The sequence below is a fragment of the Pituophis catenifer genome, unplaced genomic scaffold, assembly GCF_029215685.1.
Source record: "Pituophis catenifer annectens isolate HBS135680 unplaced genomic scaffold, rPitCat1.0.hap2 SCAF_3, whole genome shotgun sequence".
Taxonomy (NCBI): Eukaryota; Metazoa; Chordata; class Lepidosauria; order Squamata; family Colubridae; genus Pituophis; species Pituophis catenifer.
The window spans coordinates 63,905,549-63,925,898 of record NW_027256883.1 but is presented as its reverse complement, the minus strand read 5'-3'; the positions used below and the strand labels follow the sequence as shown (position 1 = coordinate 63,925,898).

The 20,350-nt window shown below is 37.2% G+C and overlaps 1 protein-coding gene across 3 annotated transcripts in view; it reads right to left on the bottom strand.

Annotated features, from left to right (window-relative positions):
• Positions 1-1,120: 1,120 nt before the first annotated feature.
• Positions 1,121-20,350, bottom strand: part of RIPOR2 (RHO family interacting cell polarization regulator 2) — a 37,610-nt gene continuing 18,380 nt past the window's right edge. Inside the window, exons 10-22 of one of the 3 annotated variants that reach the window (XM_070942461.1) lie at positions 20,026-20,174; positions 19,315-19,444; positions 18,744-18,890; positions 17,166-17,840; positions 13,692-13,873; positions 11,619-11,787; positions 10,073-10,208; positions 9,156-9,317; positions 7,159-7,317; positions 6,524-6,729; positions 5,097-5,180; positions 2,407-2,497; positions 1,121-1,221 (exon numbers count right to left, since the gene is read on the bottom strand). In XM_070942461.1, coding sequence (XP_070798562.1) covers positions 1,121-1,221; positions 2,407-2,497; positions 5,097-5,180; positions 6,524-6,729; positions 7,159-7,317; positions 9,156-9,317; positions 10,073-10,208; positions 11,619-11,787; positions 13,692-13,873; positions 17,166-17,840; positions 18,744-18,890; positions 19,315-19,444; positions 20,026-20,174 — 2,391 coding nt within the window. Of the gene's footprint in view, positions 1,222-2,406; positions 2,498-5,096; positions 5,181-6,523; positions 6,730-7,158; positions 7,318-9,155; positions 9,318-10,072; positions 10,209-11,618; positions 11,797-13,691; positions 13,874-17,165; positions 17,841-18,743; positions 18,891-19,314; positions 19,445-20,025; positions 20,175-20,350 lie in introns of all 3 variants that reach the window. The other 2 variants (XM_070942462.1, XM_070942460.1) reach the window with 2 other exon arrangements.

Here is a 20,350-nt window from a genome sequence, read left to right as displayed (position 1 = left end):
GAGAAAGTCTGCATCAGATTAATCTATAAACTATCTTGATCACTTTATGCTCTATAAGGCAGTCCAGAAATAATTTTTGTTATCTGTCATATTGAAAAATAAAATTAAATAAATCAAGGTCTTAAAAAGTAACAGGTAAATTTCATCTCCCTGAAATTTTGGGAATTTGGGGCTTACCTGTCATTAAGTATACTTTATATACTTCTCTGTAGAAAAAAAACCAATTTCATTTTTCACTTGCTTTACATAACTTATACAACTGGTTATCAACAAAAATTTTATTCTAGTATTAATGTGCTTTCTGAGTGAAGGACAGAAAAAAAAGGAAGAACGGACATTTAAACAGGGCACATAAATCACACTATCTGGAATTTCACATCCTTAGTTTGCCTAATTTTGAGTATTGCTTATGCTAATCTAGATGGCTACCAGTAATAAAATCAGACAGGCAGATATTTGATGAGATTCAGAGAGGGTGGGAGCGAGAATGGCTTTAAATACCAACAGCAGTAGCACTTAGACTTATATACCACTTCACAGTTCTTTATAGCCCTTTCTAAGTGGTTTACAGAGTCAGCATATTGCTCCCAATAATCTGGGTCCTCATTTTACCGACCTCGGAAGGGTGGAAGGCTGAGCCTGGTGAGATTCAAACTGCCAAATTGCAGTCAACTGGCAGTCAGCAGAAGTAGCCTGCAGTACTGCACTCTAACCACTGCGCCAACATGCCTCTTATATAAATGTTTGCTTTTCAATGTTTTCAACACAGTATCACATATTGCAAACTGGCACAATTATGTCCACCAAACACACACTGCTCTATATTTAACATATCTTATAATTTCAAAACATCTCTCATTTTTCCAAAGCTTTACAACAATTACATGGATTTCACAAAAAAGCAAGATTATTATAATCTTCAAGAAATCAATATTTCACTATAAGCTACATAGAAGAGACAACAGCAGCCCATACATTAAATCCCCTCTTTTTTTTAATGCTGATAAGTTCCTAAATTACAAAACAATTTTCAAACTAATGGGTTTTGAAGTTTCAGTTTTTTTACAGGACCATCTGGGTTCAGATGAAATTGGCATATCTCAAAATATAATTTGAACATTTAAAAAGCTGTAGCCACTTCAGTTGTGCGTCGACTACCAACTTTAACAAATTCACGGGGGAATTTGTCCAGCTGTTCATATGCCAGCCGTCCATCTTCTCCTGAACAGCAACAAAAGAAAGCAACAATAAATGTTTCAACTTTTCAACCTGTGGTTCTAAAACTGCAAATCACAATCTTACACTGGCATGACATGGCAAGACTGGATATAATATCTGACTTTTCAAAGACTTCTGATTATGGACAAGGATTGGGTCTCGTTTGAGACAGCCTGGAGTCTTGGTGATTTCATGGAAGGGGCCTTTCAAGTTTTCCTGGCAACAGTAATAGCAGTCTTTTGTCATGGACTTCTTTCAGATTTTTATTCTGACTTCCTAGTGTAGCCTACAGCCCTGCAATTTTCTATAAGAAATCTTACATTTCCTCTCAAAAGACGAGGAAGGAGGAGGAGGAAGGAAAAGGAAGACAGAGAAATTGCTCCTTCTTACTTTTGGCCTCTCCTTTCCAGGGGTGAAATCTAAAATTTGTTACTACTGGTTCTGTGGGCATGGCTTGGGGGGGGGGGAATGTGACAGGGTGGGCGTGGCCATTTTTTTTTTTTTTTACTTTTAAAAGCATTTTTTCTACAACCTCTTCGGCCGAAGAGGTTGCAGAAAAAAATGCTTTTAGAAGCCTCTGATGATCAGGCAACTCAGCTGGGATCACCAGAGGCTTTAAAAGCATTTTTTTTCTACAGACTCTTCTGCCGAAGAGGTTGCAGAAAAAAATGCTTTTAAAAGCCTCTGATGATCCCAGCTGAGCTGCGCGTTTTTTTTTTTTTTTTTGCTTTTTTGAGTTTTTACTTTTAAAAGCATTTTTTCGGCTGAAGAGGTTGTAGAAAAAATGCTTTTAAAAGTAAAAAAAACAGCCTCTGATGATCGCGCAGCTCAGCTGGATATGGGGTGGGGGGGGGCAAAGGGATTTTTACTACCAGTTCTCCAAACCACCCGCCATCGCTACCAGATCGGGCGATCCGGTCCGAACTGGGAGCATTTCACCCCTGATCCTTTCCTGAGAATTCCAGTGACAGTGAAAGTTTTTATACAGCAAATCATTTAATTATGCCGCTATGTTCATGTCAATAGGAGATTAGGAGCTGGTAAATTTGGTAATACTACCTCATTTCTATTTTTTGTAGTTTTTTGATTAACCCTTCTCACACTTATATTTTGTCGTGTTCACCAGATTTCTTTTTCCATTTGGAGTAAAACGAGATACCAGAAACATCATTAAAAAATCCAACCTACCAAGAGAGAGCAAAGTTTCAGAAGCTGTATTCCTAACTTCTTCATTGCCAGACTGGCAAAGAGTGACCAGCATTTGAATACTTTCAGTTGCCTATAGAACAATTAAAGAAAAAATTATGTAATTCACTTTTTGTATTACAGAAAATCTTCCTCCTAGTGATTAATAGTACTGTATGTCTGGGTTTTTAAACATGTATATACAGAATATAGAATAACAGAGTTGGAAGGGATCTTGAGGTCTTCTACTTCAACCCACTGCTCAAGCAGGAGACCCTATGACCGTGATGGCGAACCTATGGAGCCATATCTGTGGGCACACGAGCATAGCACTAGCTCAGCTGCAGCGCGCATGTGTGGGGCCTCCGGAGGGCCTCCAGGGGGTGGTGAAGGCTGTTTTCACCCTCCCCAGGCTCTAAGAAAGCCTCTGGAGCCTGGCGAGGGCAAAAAACAGGCCTACCGGGCCCACCTGTAACCTTTTTGCCATTGCGTGCCAAAAGCGGGGGAGTGCAGGGGGTCGTGTGTGCATGTGTGGGGGGGGGACAGGGCGCAGGGGGGGGCATTGAATTATGGGTGTGGGCACGAACACACACGTCCCACCCTGCGCTCCCCCCACTTTTGGCACGCGACGGCAAAAATGCTAGCCATCACTGCCTTATGTCATTCCAGACAAATGGCTGTTCAATCTCTTCTTAAGAACCTCCAATGATGGAGCACCCACTATTTCCAGAGGTAAGCTGTTTCACTGATTGTTTTTACAATTAAAAAATATAAAAACATATGCATTTTCTCAAGCCATCTGGATGTGCCTCCACAGCTCAAAGAATCTTGCTCAACTCCGGGCGCCCATGCAGACATCTGAAAACATCCTCCCAAGAAACGTCTCGGGCCTTCCAAAGGAGGCAATTGATGTCATGCTTTCAGCAGAGATACTTTGTTTACACAAGGATTCTTTACAAACCAGCACATTCCAATGCATTTTAGTTTTATTAGTTATGCATGTTTTAAAATTAAAGGTATTCGCAATGGTAAAAGATACATAGACACACATAGAGAGACTGATTACCTTATATATAAGAATAATAGACATTATTATTTATCTACGTTTTGTGTTATATGTACAGATAGTCAACTTATAACCATTTATTTAGTGACTGGTCAAAATTGCAACAGCATTGAAAAAAAGTGACTTATGACAGTTTTTCATTCTTACGACCATTGCAGCATCCCTTGGTCACTTGATCGAAATTCCATGATAATGGTTGCAGTGTCCTGGGGTCATGTTAACCCTAACCTATTGCGGCCTTCTGACAAGCAAAGTCAAAGCCAGATTCCCTTAACAACCATGTTACTAACTTAACAATGGCAGTGCTTCACTTAACAACTGTGGCAAGAAAGGTCATAAAACGGGCAAAATTCAATTGTTTTGTCTTGCTTAGCAATGACAATTTTGGATTGAATTGTGGCCCAAGTCGAGGACTATCTGTACCATACTCTCAAATGACTTATGACAATTTATACAATAACAGTTAACTATAAAAATACATAATTTGTTGGTAGTGACGGACATTATGGTAGACGATCTTGACACAATTATCCTTCAGTGTCCGAAATTAGATATACCCATTTCATGGGGGTGGAGGGTACTTTTTGACTTAAATCTATGCTAAAGGGGACAGGGGAAAGGAGGAATTATTCTCTTTTCTATTTCATCAACTCTCCTCGCTAAATCATTGGACACATTCTTGTGAGAGAGAAGTTCCCTGAAGATGGGCTCCAGCATAAGTCTGAAAGCTCGCAAAACCAAACCGACTCAGATTGGATCCTGCAACATTATCCTGGGACACATATATTTGCCTTCATTTGTAAAAACAGGTACATAGGTGCTAATTTCAGCCCAGGAAACATTTCCATGACAGAAAGGATGAGCTGTGCACAACAGGATTTGTCTTAGAAATCTATAAAAGTTGATGGAGTTAGCAGAGATGGTGAAATTGACTGCTTTGATTAAATAAAAGAATACAATTAATTTTGTTTTTACTTGGAAATTGCTTTTGGACTTTGTGTTAGAGGTGGAAAAAAAATGAATATTTGATTTTGGGCTTTGCTGATTAGGCAGGTTTGTTGTTATAGAAATGGCTAGTATATTATGCAAATGTATAAAGTTGAGGTTGTATGTTATTCTGCACCAAAAGGAGTCGGAAGTCAATTCCTTTCTTTTTCTATTTCTCCTTTCCCCTTACGCTTTTTCCTCTTCTCCTTTTCTTCTCCTATGTTCCCATTATTTTCATTTTTCTTTGTGTTTTTGTATTTATATTCTGATAAACTAATAAAAATACTGAGGGGAAAAAAGGATTCAAGTCTTGGAAATGTTTTTGTAATGGAAATATGAATGCATACACAGCACATGGGAAAACCCTACCCAGCCAAATAGCACCTTCCCATGTTCTTCTAATCATCATACAATATGAATCAGAGAGTAAGCCCCCTTTCCAAATATATTGTTAGACTATATGCATCAAATCCCTCCCAGTTTGGTAAAGTAATATCTGGACAGCCGATTCAAGAGAACAATGCTCTTCTTGTTGTGTATTCAAGAAGGGTTATTGAAACCTCTGGTGGTTGGGTTTTCTTTTTTTGTTTTGGCTTGGCCTTTTGTAGTTCATGGGAAAGTCAAGAAGGCAGAAGTTTACCTGAAGGCATTTCAAGGCCAAGCAAGCAGCCTTCTGCAGATGGAGGTTGGGCTGGGCAAGGCTCTCGCAGTAATAAATTAAAGCCTGGAAGAAAAAGAGAGACCGTGAGACTGCAGAGCAACACCCTTTCAGAACAACAGCAAAAAAAAAAAAAAAAAAATCATCTTCTGTTTAGAAAAAATAATTCACCAAATAAAAAACAAAGCAGTATTCAAAGGAGAGCATTGATTGTTTAGGTAAGGGGGGAGGGAAGGCAACCAATTACCACAAAAGTTTTTACTTCCTGCCACAACCATTCCTGAATAGGATGCAATCAGAGATGTGTAAATATTCTATGAATGAAGCATCGTCCTACGTGTGGGAAAGCCATGTTGAGGTCATGCCCAACCACAACATTTGTTTTGAGTGTTTGGGTCTGTGCCTGGTCTAAAGTGAGGCTATTCTAGGCAAAAGGAGTTAGGGAGGTTGCGAAGCAGGAAAAAGCCAGCCTTGCAAACTGGGGGAAGAGAAGGCTGCTGTGCATTGTTGTCTCTTACCCCTCAGCTACTCCCAGCATGGTATACCCCACTGGACCATCTATCCCCACCAGTCTTCCCCGAGCATTCCTTCCCTCCCTGTAACTGCTACCAATATCCCAGCACAGCATAGCCTACCAGCCTGCCCATCCCTATAGTATCCTAGTGTTGGTCATGCTCCACACTATATTCCCATTCACTTCAGGAAATCTGGCCTGCATCTCACTGATGCTAAGAGCAAAAAGCAGCATGTGCAGGGATGACACTGATAAAAAGATTTCTGGCACATCAACAGGGAGGACTTAGAAGAAACTAGATCCAAAATCACACTTTCTTCTACTGAAAGATTTACCACCTCCCTGGAACAATGAGCAATGAGATCTAGCAATATGATCTTATTTTTATTGGTAGTCACTTTCAATTTATTATCTCTCATCTAGTCCAATACCAATAGTACATAGGCATTCAGAGAAGCTCTATTATTATCTCAAGATATTATAAATAAATCAATTGGGTATTATTAGCATATTGGTAGATACTTAGCAGTTTCATATAACTACTGAAAATCTGAGTAGTGCCACGAGAGAGACCAAATTATAATATAACAATGGCTATTTTGTCTATATGCCTCCTAACAGCACCATTTGAAATTTATCTGAGAGTCAGAAATGCAATAAATGGCTCCTATTTTTCCAATTTCTGTGCTAACTAGAAGAATAAACTTAAGCTACTGAGGGAGAGAAAAATCTATTGGGTTAGTGTTAACTGTAGTATGCTCAGCATGTTAATATAAATCCAGCCAATTGCAATTGTTCGCTAAACCAGGTTCAAACTATCATTTAGCATGATGTTTAAACACATATAAAATCTGGTAATTCTACTTTTGTCTAATAGGTTTTCTCTAACACTTACCTTTTCCCTGAAGTGTCTGTTTTCTGCTGCAGCAGCTGACAATATTGTTAACACAGCTTCATAGGTTTCCCTTTTATTTTCAGTCAGAAGGACAGCCAAAGTTTTCAACACTTCTTGTTGAGGTGAGAGACTGATGGAGGTTAAATTGGCCTTGTTCTGCAAGAACTTTTCATCTCTTAAAGACTGTAGAGTTTGTACCATTAAAGCTAAGACACAAAGATGTGTAATTTAACAATTTGTCCCTTAACTTTAGAGGAAGTTAACAGATTAGACTAAAAGATGCATTTGAAATAGCATGCAAATATCTAACAGTATCTGTGAAGCATAGAATAATTTTAAATATGTGAAAATGAGCTATGTTATTACCACTGCTGGGTTCAATCTACAGTCTCCAGCATCAAACTATAGATCTCATGGCTGAAACACATGGTTTAATTTGTGTTTTACACTTTCTTTTTTGTATAGAACAAAATGATGAACACCCTACATTAAAAAAACTGTCTTTGGTATAGAACACTTCTGAAATGTTCTGGAGTCCTCAACAACTTTCAGATGTATTTCTACCATTTTAATTGTTCCTACTAAAAGTATTGCTTCATTATGGAATTTGAACTTCTGAAGAGCCTGTTTCTTACCTTCTCTTGTAAGTTGAAGCAAATAGTTTGCCAGATCACTAACATTGTTATTAGCAAAATAGTTGTAATACTGAAAAACTGTTATGACTTCCAAGGGCAGACTGGAGGAGAGGAGAGGTTCTGCACGGTCCAAGATATGAGAAATCAAAGTTCTGAACACTGCATATAACCAGATAAAAGTATTAGTTAGCAAATGAATCCTCATTAATAAGAGCAACATAAAATTACTGGAGGTAAGTCATTTTTAGAAAGGGTAATGTGTTTTAGAAAAAAAATAGACCACTTCATACTTTCTAGAAATTTAGAATTATAATTTCCAGAAAGAATCAACCAGTATGACAATGATTACAGATTATGAAAACTGTAGAATATTGGCAATCTTGGGGAAACTGATTGGTACCTCTGCTCTACAATGACACTCAATTCAAAAGTCATTATATCTCTATCATACCCGAATAGAACAAATGGAAAGAAAATAGGCTACTGGTATTATATGACATGAATTCACCTAAAAATTGTATTGCTTAAAAAAAATTTTAAAACTAGGTTTTTAGTTAAATTTTGGACAAAATCTTAGGAGTGTTAAAGGTCCATGCTCAGTGGTTAAATGCTACCAATTTGCACCGGTTTGGGCGAACCGGTAGTGATACCGGTTCAGGTGAACCGGTAGTAAAAAAAAAAAAACTACCAGTTCCTCCGACCTGGTATTTCCAACGATCAGCTGTGCTGCACGATTTAAAATCGCTAGAAAGCAAGACAGCTGTTATCCCCCTCGTTGTTCTACTTACCTTCCCAAGCTTCCTTTTTCCGCATGCAGCGTGCGTTTGGCATGTACTACGCATGCGCAGCTTGCGTTTAGTGCGCACTGTGCATGCTCATGCAGCATGCATTGACGTGCACGCATGCACGCAGCATGCATTTGGTATGCACCGTGCATGTGTAGATGTGCAGTGCACATTTGGCACGCACTGCGCATGCGTGGACAGTGAACCAGTGGCAAACCGGGGAAGATTTCACCACTATCCATGCCCATGCATATATGTAATTATTTCAATATTAGTTAGGTATAGTGATATTTAGTAAACTACCTAGTACTGTAAAATGAGATAATGTACTTTATTTGACATAAAGGTTTTTTGGATTTCAATTAACATTAAAAATATTGCCATTGTAGCTATCTATCTCTGGACCATAAGATGCATCTAGTTTTGGGGGAGGAAAACAAGAAAAATAAAATCTGCCTCTGCCTCCCAGCAGTTTGTCTCCTTGCAGCCAACAGCCAACAGCCTGGTCAGCTTCAGCACAGCCTGATTTAGCACAAGCAGCTGATTGGTGCTTGGATCGGCCTCCCAGAATACTGCCAATCAGCTGTTCCAGGCAGCGGGGATCGCCGCCGCCCATCGCCGCCGCCATTCAGCAGTGATAGGTGGTGGCAGCAATCCCCGCTGCCTGGAACGGGCCAAAAACAGGATGCATGGAGGCCAAAAATGGGACATGTGGCAGTGGCGATAGGCAGGGATCCCCTCAGCCTGGGACAGCTGATCGGTTGGATCCAGGAGACTGATCCAACCACCAATCAGCTGCTCGTGCTAAATGAGGCTGTGCTGAAGCTGACCAGGCTGTTTGCTGCAAGGATAAAAAAGTGTGTCTTATAGACCGAAAAATACAGTATACAGTTTTCAATCAAAATTAATTTTATATCTCTGGAAAGCTATTCGTTTACTTGTTTATACTAATATTACGTAAAATTGTATAATAATAGTGTAATCACATACATGATGTTACAGAATTTAAGGGCCACACTGATTTACTTCAAGATTAAATGCTTATATAGGATTTAAATCTCAAATTATGTGACAAGACCTAATATTTGAATCTTGAAGGACCAAATATTCAGCAGAAAGTACCAGTTATTATATTTTGAAATATTTGATTAATTACTGGTAGTTGTAATCTTTGCTACCACTTTTTTCTGGAAGCACATTAGGTAATTGTACCTGTTTCTGAAAGTCCTGGACATTCACCATTCACCACTGTAGAAAAAGTAATATCCAATTGTTTGATCATTTTGTCTGCAGATGTGTGATACAACCCAGAAGAATTGGTACACTTATTCCAGAAAGAAAGGAGGGATATCTTTTTCTGAAATTCTGGAATTGCTAATGGAAAAGAATACCATAATAGTGAATTATTAGTATAAATTAAAATTGGACAATAATCAGCTCTATCTTGAAAGGAAATGGGTAGAAATTAGTAGAGGGTTATATTTACTTGGAAAATGAAATAAAAATAATGTTCTTTGACTGGAAAAATAATAATTTACCGACTATGCCTATCATTTGTAGGATCTAGGTCAATGTTTCTTAACCTCAGCAATTTTAAAATGGGTAGACTTCAACTCCCAGAATTCCCTAGCTTGGCTAATGGATCTATTGAGGTTAAAATGTTACACTAGAAGAATGTTCACTAGGAGAGAAGTCACAGGTAGCCCGCCTTTGCTGCTCTTCAGACAACAACTCCCTGTGGCTTTAAACTGTTTTTTCCTCATGTCCTTCCTTGTAATAACTTGGAATTCTGTGCCCAGGATAGTTGGCATGTGCAGACCACTATTCTTTGCCTGAGCTACTGTCCTTTTTCATTCAACTTGATTTTGTACATATTCCCCTGGTTTAATTAATACTTTTCACCAAAGAAATCTGCAGGGGGCTGAAACTTTATAGCCTATTCCCACATAGGCTTACTTACAATGAAGTTCATGGTATTTAATCAGGCTTATACTGAATAAATAATTGTACAATAGCAGCCTTAAAAGAGTAGATCTGAACATGCACAGAAAAGTACTGCATAGTATAGGGTAAGAAACAGAAATACATAATCATATATTCACATGAATATTGTCTATGCTATTTCTCACCTTCACTTATAGGTCTGAAGCTTCCCAGGATCTCACTGCTGATCTCTGCAAGATTCTCAATCACTAAAATTTGTTGGGATAGTTTATCCAGAAGAGACCTTGTGACAAAGGGAGTTCTGCTAGAGAATACAATTTGCTGGTAAAATAGGAAAGAACAGTGTAAATATTCCTATACAGAACTATCATTAATTAGGTCAAAATTCCAAATGTGAACAAATGCAAATTTATCAAAGAATGTTATAACTTTATGTATTTTACAAACATGATCTTTATCATACACTTTAAAAATGGGATTCAAATGTGATATGTTTCTGTTAATTGGTAACCAGCTATATTGGATTGTGTATTGGATTCTATTATTTTGACTTTGAGAATATGTGCCTTTAATCTAAATAGAGGATTTAGTATGTTTGTCTAGTAGTGATCTCTTTTCTCAGCAAAGTAGATAAAGCACAGTAAACAGATTTACTACACTATTTTAAATATGCCATATTTTCCTCTGAATATGACATATTTACTTCAGAGAAAGAAAACCCTACTTTTATAATTACTATACACAAAAAAAAGGGGGGGGGATACTTCCATTATTTTAGTCTCAGCAAGTACACAATAATCCACCTGAACAATTCCTGGGAGGGAGGAGGGAATTATGCTTTTTATATGATTTTAGGCTGATCAGTGACCAAAACAAATATTTATTTTATATTATTATTTATATCCCGCCTTTATTGTTTTTATAAATAACTCAAAGCAGTGAACATATGTAATACTCTTTTTTCCTCCTATTTTCCTTACAACAACACGTCTGTGAGATAGATTGGCTGAGAAAATGTGACTGACCCAAGTCATCCAGCTGGCTTTCATGCCTAAGGAGGAATTAGAACTCATGGTCTCCAGGTTTCTAGTCTGGTGCTTTAACCACTAGACCAAACAGCTCAATTTTGACTTATTTGGAAATATGTCTCATTCACTTCAGTAGTACTTTAACCCTATGAAGTATATAAACTTACATCTTCAATTTAAGTCTAACTTAAAACCTAGTCATCTCATTAGGTTTTCTGCACAGTTAAAACCCTGTTTTTGTTTTTCAAACAACTTATGAAAGCTCAAAATGTGTCAAGAAGTCTGGATCAGATGAGTATATATAGCTTCTATCTCCTATAGTGTCAATGTGCTATTACCAATTTGGTACCAGACCTTGCCACATCAAACAGCAAAGAGTGAACAGTTCTATACAGGTTCAAGTGGACCATGATAAAATAAAATCATATATGGAGAACATGGGATGAGAGTCAAAATGGAAATTGGCATGGAGCGGGGATGGGGAACTTTGACCCTTTTATGGCTTGTGGACTTTTATGACTTGTGGACTTCAACTCCCAGAATTCAACTCCCCAAGCGCAGAGTCTGTCCTTTTCGCCTTATGCTTATGCAAGAGTACAAAGGAAATTAAGTTCCAACAAACAAGGCTGTGTACACAACACAGAAAACAAGAGCAGATGAATCTTAATCATCTCTTAAAAAAACATGTAATCCTATGGGATACCTGGATAAGCTGTGTGCAGTATTGCAAGTGCTTGACTATGGTGATGTCAAGGCTTTCATTTCCGGTGGTCAATGGCAGAGGGCTTCCAGCCACACTGGTTCCAACTCCTGTGTCTTCCGTCAATGCTTCGCTGAGATGCCCTCTGCCTTCTGGGTGTTCTGACCTGTAACTGTTCAAGCTGGGAGGTAAGTGAGCAGTTGGATTTTCTTTTCATGTAAGCAATGCACAAGAGAAATTGTTGAAAGCACTCTCCTGTAACCAAACAGCTCTTCATAGGCCAGTAACCTTTTAATGAATACATTGTATCTCAAATTGGCAGTAGCATTAGGTAAAAAAGTGCCAAAAAAGTGTCTGCATTTAAAGGATATATCGTTACCACACTAGCCTACTTGTTTCTTTGAAACAATCACTTTTTTGTAAGGAAGTCTTCCTAAGAAGTCTTTGAAATCAACCTTTGCTATAGCTTTCCTTTCCCTTTTTTTTTCTTTTCACCTTGCTTTGTTGACAACATCCTTTGCCAAACTGCTCTGTGGACATAACTGAACCATAGACTTGTGGTTTTCAAAAGTTATACAATTAAGATGTAATATGTCAGTCCTTTCCTGACATGTGATTAATTGTCCAGCTAAAAACAAAATTAAAAAGTAAGAGTGAGGGAGAATCTGTTGGAAAGGAAGTCATAACTGATTTACAAAGAACAAACACCAATCTATTTCATTCTACTAACTAATTTAAGTCAAGGAATTTTTTAAATTTTAATGAAATCTTGACCTCTCAGCAGCTTCCAATATCATCAATTATGGAATCCTTCTACATCAACTTTGGGAGTTCATGTGGGGGCAAAGTTTTAATTTTCCTCCATCCCCTGGGGTAGATATCCATCACATCGATAGGAGAGGTGTAGCCTGCAATGCCTGCTTTTGTGAGGTGCTACAAATGCCTCAATACTGTATCCACTTCTATTTAGCATTTACATAAAACTGCTAGATGGGGTCATCTGATGGCATAGGGTAAGGTATCCTAAGTATACAACTCCATCCCAAGTTGATCAAGCCTTGCAATGCCTTGGAGATCTTGCCTTGATATCTGGAGGCTAGGGACCTCTGAATAGGGAGGAACAGAGTTCAGATCAAGCCTGGTAGGACTAGGTGAGTCCAATGATATATATATTTTTTTAATTTGATTTATATGCCACCCTTCTCCGGAGACTCAGGGTGGCTTACAATGCGTTAAGCAATATTCCATTCTGGATGGCACTGCAGAACCCAAGAAAGAATGATTTACAATTTGGAAGTCTCCCTGGATCCATAACTCCTGATTAAAAAAAAAAAAGGGGGGGGGTTCTTGTACAACTTCATGTTGTATGGCAATTGCACCCTTCCTAGACTGGAAGGCATTGTTCATGGTCATACATTTCAGTGCCCACCAGAATGGCCTACTGTAATGCATTCCGCATGGGACTGATCTTGAAGAGTATCTGGAAGCTGCAATTGGTCCAGAATGCAGGGCCAGGAGCGATTACTGATGTTTTCCAATGAAGGGGGGAGTGGTCTCTATCCACTTTATTAGATCAAGCAGGAGGGTCGTGCGTTGGTCCCCTCAGTTACAGAATGTCATCTTGTGGGACCCAGAAAATGTGCTCTTCCTGTGGTGGTATCTGCCCCCTGGAACACCTTATCCTCTGAGATCAAATTGATTCTGAGCATCATTGTTCTCCCAGGCATAGGGATTATGAAGTAAGTGAAACCTGATTCTACATCCTACATTATAGAGATGAGGCAATGGATTATGTACATACAATCTGATAAATACAGAAAAACATTACCATATTCTTTTTCCCTTTCAGTACATCGTTTTGAACAAATGATCAAAATGAGTTTCAGTTTACAAGTACAAAAGCAACGTATCTGGAACCCCTATAATCTGTTCTGCTAACAACATTCTCAGTACTCTATCAAAAATTACTAATCTAGGGGCTCTAATATTACATTTCATCTTTCTTGAATGATCACTAAATACTATTCTTGGCAGAAAGGAATAAACCTGAGAAGCATTCAATGCTGGCATTCTTACCTGTTTTTCTCGATTTCAGTGTCTGAGAACACAGAGTCTGCACCACGAGCACCACCGCAAAACTCATCGGTACCACCTTCATCCTCAAAGTCAGAAGTGTTGAGGAAATCAAAACTTTCCAGTGCACTCTCAACTGTTAGGCTTAAGCTGGATGACCTGCTGTGACTTACTACTGGTCTGCACTGCAAGAGCAAAACCAAAACAATACGTGAAGAACAGTTTAGCCATTCAAAATGGTTTGGTTTCAAGTATATTCCAGGTAAATTGGGTGTGAGAGTTTCTTTTCAAATCCACCAGTGATCCCCTACAGTTGGCTTGTTTGGCCTTGTCCTCCCATCATTTAATTTCCAGATTTTAGGATTTCACTTTTCATGTATTTTGAGAACAGAGGAGGATCTAATTTATGGAAATTCATTTAAATGATAAATGCAGTTGTGATGAGATTTAAAAAAATCTGATCTAAATGAACTGAGATTTCCATTATTGAAAAAGCCCTACCCCGAGAAAACACTAACTAATTCATTTCCCTGACACGCTCACTGGGTCAACTGAGATGTGATGAGGAAATTCCAAAATGAGATTATTTGATTTTTGAAAATACTGTACTTAGATCAGGGATGTCAAACTTATGTCGTCACAACATCATCACATGACATATCACGATTTTTTACCCTTCGCTAAACCGGGTGTGGGCGTGGCCAGCACATGATGCATCTGGCCCGCACACTGTGAATTTGACAGCCCTGGGTTAGATATAATTCAATCCAGACCCAATTTTACATAGCCCACCTGAACCCTATTGAATCCATTGGGGTATAAATCACAGGTAGTCCTTGGGTTAAAATAGCCATAAAGATTGGAAGATTGTTAAATGATACAATCGTAAAATGTGATGTCATGTGATGGGTGCCATTTTTTTTCTTTTTCTCTCTCTAGTTCACTTAGTGATAGCAGTTCCAGTAGTCCCAGATTGCTGTTGTTAAGCGAAAACCTTCCAACTTCCTGTCTGCCTACCATTTGATTTTGTTTGTGGGAAGCCAGCAGAGAATGTCAGTAACTGCTGTCATGTGACTGTAGAGATGGTGGGATAGAGGGAACTCTGAGGACCAGTTGTAAGTCCCCCTTGTTCAGTGCGGACACAAGTTTGAACAAATGGATATAAGTTGAAGACTATTAAATATATATTAAATAAAGCAGCAAATAAAATAAGATTAAATTAACATGCTCCCAATATCATGACAACTGCTGTCCATGATATTAAGTAATCCTCACATTACCATAAATTTAGAAGAAAATGTGACTTTATCCACATTTCAAACTGATGGGCTGATGGGACTGAAACTGAAACTGATAGGCTCATATCTTAAGCCCCTCTTTTATACATTTCATTAATTCATTTTACAATACATTTTAAACATAAGACTTAAAAACTCCTACACTAAGTGGAAAAAAATTGTCAACATTTTGCATCGGATCACTATCAGTTATTTCCAAAATTGTAATGGTTGGCTTTCAAATCAAATACCCCCACACACACACACAAACACAGGCACATACAAGATGCGTGTGTATGTGCGTGAGAGATTTAAAATATGCTAATTTATCTGTTTCTGCATGAATGTATGCATTTTATTAAACAAACCATGGCTTAGAGCTCCCGTCAAAATGACAGCTCAAAGAGTCTGAAAACAAAATAAAATTTAAGTATTCAAACTTCAAAAGGTATGATTAAGTTCGCTGCTTTATTAAATATTGAATGTATATTCACTTACTTTTTATATATTTTATTTTAATTAGTTTTTAACAAATTATAAAATTGTGATTTAATATTGTTGTAAGCTATCCAAAGAAAATTGGCTTTAAAAGAGTGACGTAAGTAAAAAAAAAATGAAACCTACTAGCTTTGCACATATATATGCTGAAGAAAATGAAGATCAGAAACTCAATTATTTAGTGTTTTAAAACTATTTAATAAAGGTAATTTTAAAAATTACATTTCCTGTACAAACAAAGCTGTATATGGTAATGTAAACTGAAGAGTGTAAATGTAACATTTAATGGTCTTTATCAAAGCTGCCATATTCTGTGGTAATTACTGCAGTACATTTTAGTTGAAATCAAAGTGTTACATGAGTACAAATTTAACCCAAGATTATCCAATGAAGTGCTAATGCATTTCCATCAAAGTGGCCAATTATAAATCTGGAAAAAGTGTGTTCACTGAAAAGCTTCTGTAACACTAGTCTAAAAATGAAGTTCAGGAGCTATTCAAACAGCAATATTGCAATATTATAATATCCAAAATATTCACAGACTTGACCATCAACAGGACATTGGACATTGACTGACTGCATAGTACAATAAATATACATTTCAATTAAATGGGATGAAATTGATTACAAAAATGAATTAAATTTATAGAGATGTAAAAAAAATGCCAAGCATTGTCTCCAGATATTTCGCTATTAACATCTCTACTTAAACTATTGAATTTACAAACAGATAACTTAATAAAATAGCTTTATGATAGTGAGTGGTACTTTATCGTGCTCCCTGTAGTATTCTACTATATAAGAAGCATTTCCACAATGACATTACTAATTCAATTTGGCACTGGTTCATTTGGCATGCCAATTTATTATGACATGGAACCAAGACTTAGTTCTGCATATTGCTGTATGTGAAAACAGAACATGGAATTACTTAACTGTCAGTCATGTTACGTCAAATTAAAAGGGAAGAGAAAGGAAAATTTAAAATCTCTTTCAAATTCAAACTTTTCTTCTATAGGCAGAGGAATAATTAATCTTAAAAACAACAAGCAAAGCAGTAAACAATAAGCAGGATTGGAACTTTTTAATATTTTGATGAGAGGCCACAAGAAAAATTACAGAATTGTGGACAGATACTTGAAAAATATGCAGTAGAGAATACTGACAAACCAATTCTGTATTGTAATTAAGAAAACTAATCAGTATGTCCTTAAACTTACCAGATTTAAATTAATCCAACCACCTGCCAATTTAGATTAAACAAGGGGGAAAAACTGTAATTCAATTCAGTTTGACCATCCATACCTGACTGATTTTGAGATTTCAAAATCTTAAAAGATTGGTGGATCTGCTCCTTACAGTACCTCCTTACATATATTACTGGAATAGGAGGGCAGAATGCATCAGAGTTTCCACAATTTTGTTGTTTTAGCTTATCTAATAATTGTTCTAATTAAGGCTTCTTTGTTTTGTTATGTGGAAAGTACATCTATATTGTAGATTTTAACAGCAATAGCTTGCTGGAATTATTTCATTAGACAAAGACTTGATCTGGCCCTTCCATTTTGTGATTTCTTTCTTGGTCATTCTTATATTGAATGTAAACGGTGAACTGATTCAATTAGTTTTATTACTGAAGATTAGATAATAACAATTCTTCTATTCACAACGAATGAAATTTCTTATTTGAAGCTGAACTTACTTTTAGGATCTCATCTAGATGTGCAATTCCTTGGTCCAATTCCTGGAATTCTTTAAACTGTTCTTTATGAGGTTCAAGAGCTAATAGAAGCCCCTGAAATGCTTCTTCTAGACTTCCATCAACACATGATTTATAACCTTCAGATTCTCCACTAATTGACCCCTCACAATGACATTTTTCAGGTGTCATTGGCCCCTCTCCAGATGTCAGTCTTTTAACTAGCTGCTTTGTGATATTGCCTTCAAAGGTATCCAGCTCTACAGGTTTGACGTCTGATAACTCATCTGTATCTGGAAGAAGTGACTCTGAGGCACTACTTGCTAAAATCACACTGTTGCCTCTCAAATGAGGAGAACTTTGGCAAAGTTCAGACTCTAGATTTGTGGTCATATTTTCACCATGCTCTTGTGATGTTAAGTTGTTGGATTCAGATGTGGAGTCCTCACACCTTGAATGAATATTGTGCACAGTGTCAGGTTTGGATAACCTTTTCCCACTGGGATCTGGGATTGTGACAATAATTTCAGGATTGGAATTATCTATCGTAGAGGAGGAGTCCGTTGAACTGTATGATGTAGTACAATGTTCACTGGTAATGTCAATGAAACTGAAAGATAATGAACTTTTCTCATTTTCTGCTGTTCCATTTTCAAAAACATCATCTGGTAAATTTGACTGCAAATATAATAAAAACAGTTAAAATTAAATTTTCATTGAGCTGACATTAAGCATTATTTTAAAAAAAGATACAATTTGCTACTTTCTGTGAAACTAGGCTATTTGGAATTATGAAATAAATTTATTTAGCTTTTATGCTACTGATCTTTTCTAAAGTGACAGGAAGATACCAAAAACAAAACAAAACCCCACTCCAGTCCAAAAGCCAGAAAGTAAGGATCAGAAGTAGCCCAGAATGTGTATAGAAAAGTTCTAAACCAATTATGAAGCTTTTTTGAGCATTGCAAACTCATTATCTTTATGAACAAATTAGAATCTTTTGTTTTGCTGAACAGACTTTATGTTGGGAAAGTAGGCTGAAGAAACAAAATGCACACCAAGAGAACATCACATGATCGGTATTACAATATAGTAGATTACACCATAAGTGTACTGGGGATTATCTTATCCTTTTATTCAGCAATGCTGAAATACATTGTTTAAATCCTTAAACATAACTTCTCAAAGATAATTAAGCAGTTTCAATATTGCAGCCTGAAATCAATGGAGATAAAATGTGACTTTTTCACTTAAACTGCATTGAATTTATTTTTTTAGTCTCCTGCCAAAAATAATCTATGGACAAATATCAAACCATGTGCAGATATAAATATGTTCATAAAATATTTCAAATAATAAGTGCTTTCTTATTTTAGCCTTTTCTCTGAAAAGAATTTGCAAAACTACAGCCAGTCCAAGTTTTATTTGACTACATAAGCAACTTGAACTGATAGTTATTTGCTCAAAAGTCAGCAAACAAGATAGATTTTAAAGAGAAATATCAGATTTAGGACATGCATCAGAACGCAGGAACTGCTTGAGAAATGCAGTAAGATATTTTATCACACCATCTGGACTCACATATTGTTCTAGCCCTGTTCTAGACCTCAGCCTGAGAGATGGCAGATCACTAAATGAGCGACTACGACGTAGCTTGTCAAAGAAAGCATCTTGCAAAGTCTCTAAAATGGCAGAGTGGAGACTGTCTTGTGGATGATGTCGCCATTTCTTGAAGTGTTAAGGCAAAAAAATGGAGCAATTAGTTGACTACATTATCTTTTAAAGATACTATCTGTAAATGTACAAAGTATAGATTGATAAGAAAATATAGTGCAAATCTTCAGAACCAAAGTGCACACTAAATGAGTTTTTATGGAAGCTTCTCACACCTAAATGGTCCCTTGTCTATAAGGGAGAAATATCACATCTTTTTTCCTAAAAAAAGAAATGGTGGGATTCACATTAGCCATATCACATTTGGAAAGTTCCTTTCATTTACAGGACCTTCCCCACTGGGTCAAGGAATAGGCTAGGGATAGAAAAGATAACCTTTGCCAATTCTCCTTTTTTCCTTTGCCTCTATTTTTGTTACCTCAAACAAAATTGAGCAGATCATGCTACTTAGCCACTAATTGTTTTTGCTATCACTTACGAAGAATGACTGATCCTTGAAAGTTGGTGTTTCTGGGGTGCCTTGACTATAAATGGACATCCTTCTTTGAATAGCTGATGCTTTGTTTGTGTTTCCTGTTGATGGGGTAATGTCCTCCACATCAAATGGACTGCAAAAGTATAAATCTATTATTAGATTGAATCATCATTAAACTGTTATTCTACTGAATTACAAGGTTTTCTTTTCACTTAAGATATTACACCACGGGCAATTCAGCTTTTTTCTAGTGAAGTTCTGTACATCATAAAACAGGTTCACAAAATAGTATTCTTGTATATATTTTCATTTCACATTTTCATATCAGAAGAGTGCATATTATCTGTGGCTGCCATCTGGTGGTGGGTTGCTCCCGGTTCGGTCCGGTTCTATAGTACCAGTAGTAAAACCAGTGGGAAGCTCCGCCCACCTGCCACAATGTCATCATGGGTAATCTACACATGCGCAGAAGCTTATGTGTATGCACAGAAGAGCGCGTGCGCACTCCTGCTGCAAACCGGTAGTAAAGGTAAGTGGAACCCATCCCTGGTGCTATCTCAAAATTAACCTACAATACCATCTTGCTCTTTAAACACTCTAGTGTGCCAGTTCAGTAGAAGTATATCCCATAATTTTATTTTCTGTTGCTGTTGTTACTGGAACAACAGTTGATTTGAAATGATGATGGCTCTCCAAAAAGCCAGCTTTACTTACTGCCAAGTGATTTCCAGATTCAGCTTTATTGTGCCAAGGTCATTGATATCCACAGCGACAACCTGAGGCTGAGCAGCAAACAAGTCTTTTGTTTCACAAGTAACACTTCCAACCAAAATATGACTGGCAAGACCTTTAACTTCTGTGACCTTTGGAATAAATTAGTATTAATAATTAGCAACAAAATAATTGTCAATTAACAGCTCATTATTTCAGTAGCATCTTCAGATATCAAATATTTACCTTTTTTGTATACTAATCCTTCTAAGACCACATTGTTCGTTCAGAAGAGTGAGAAATACTGGGACTTACATGTTATTATTGT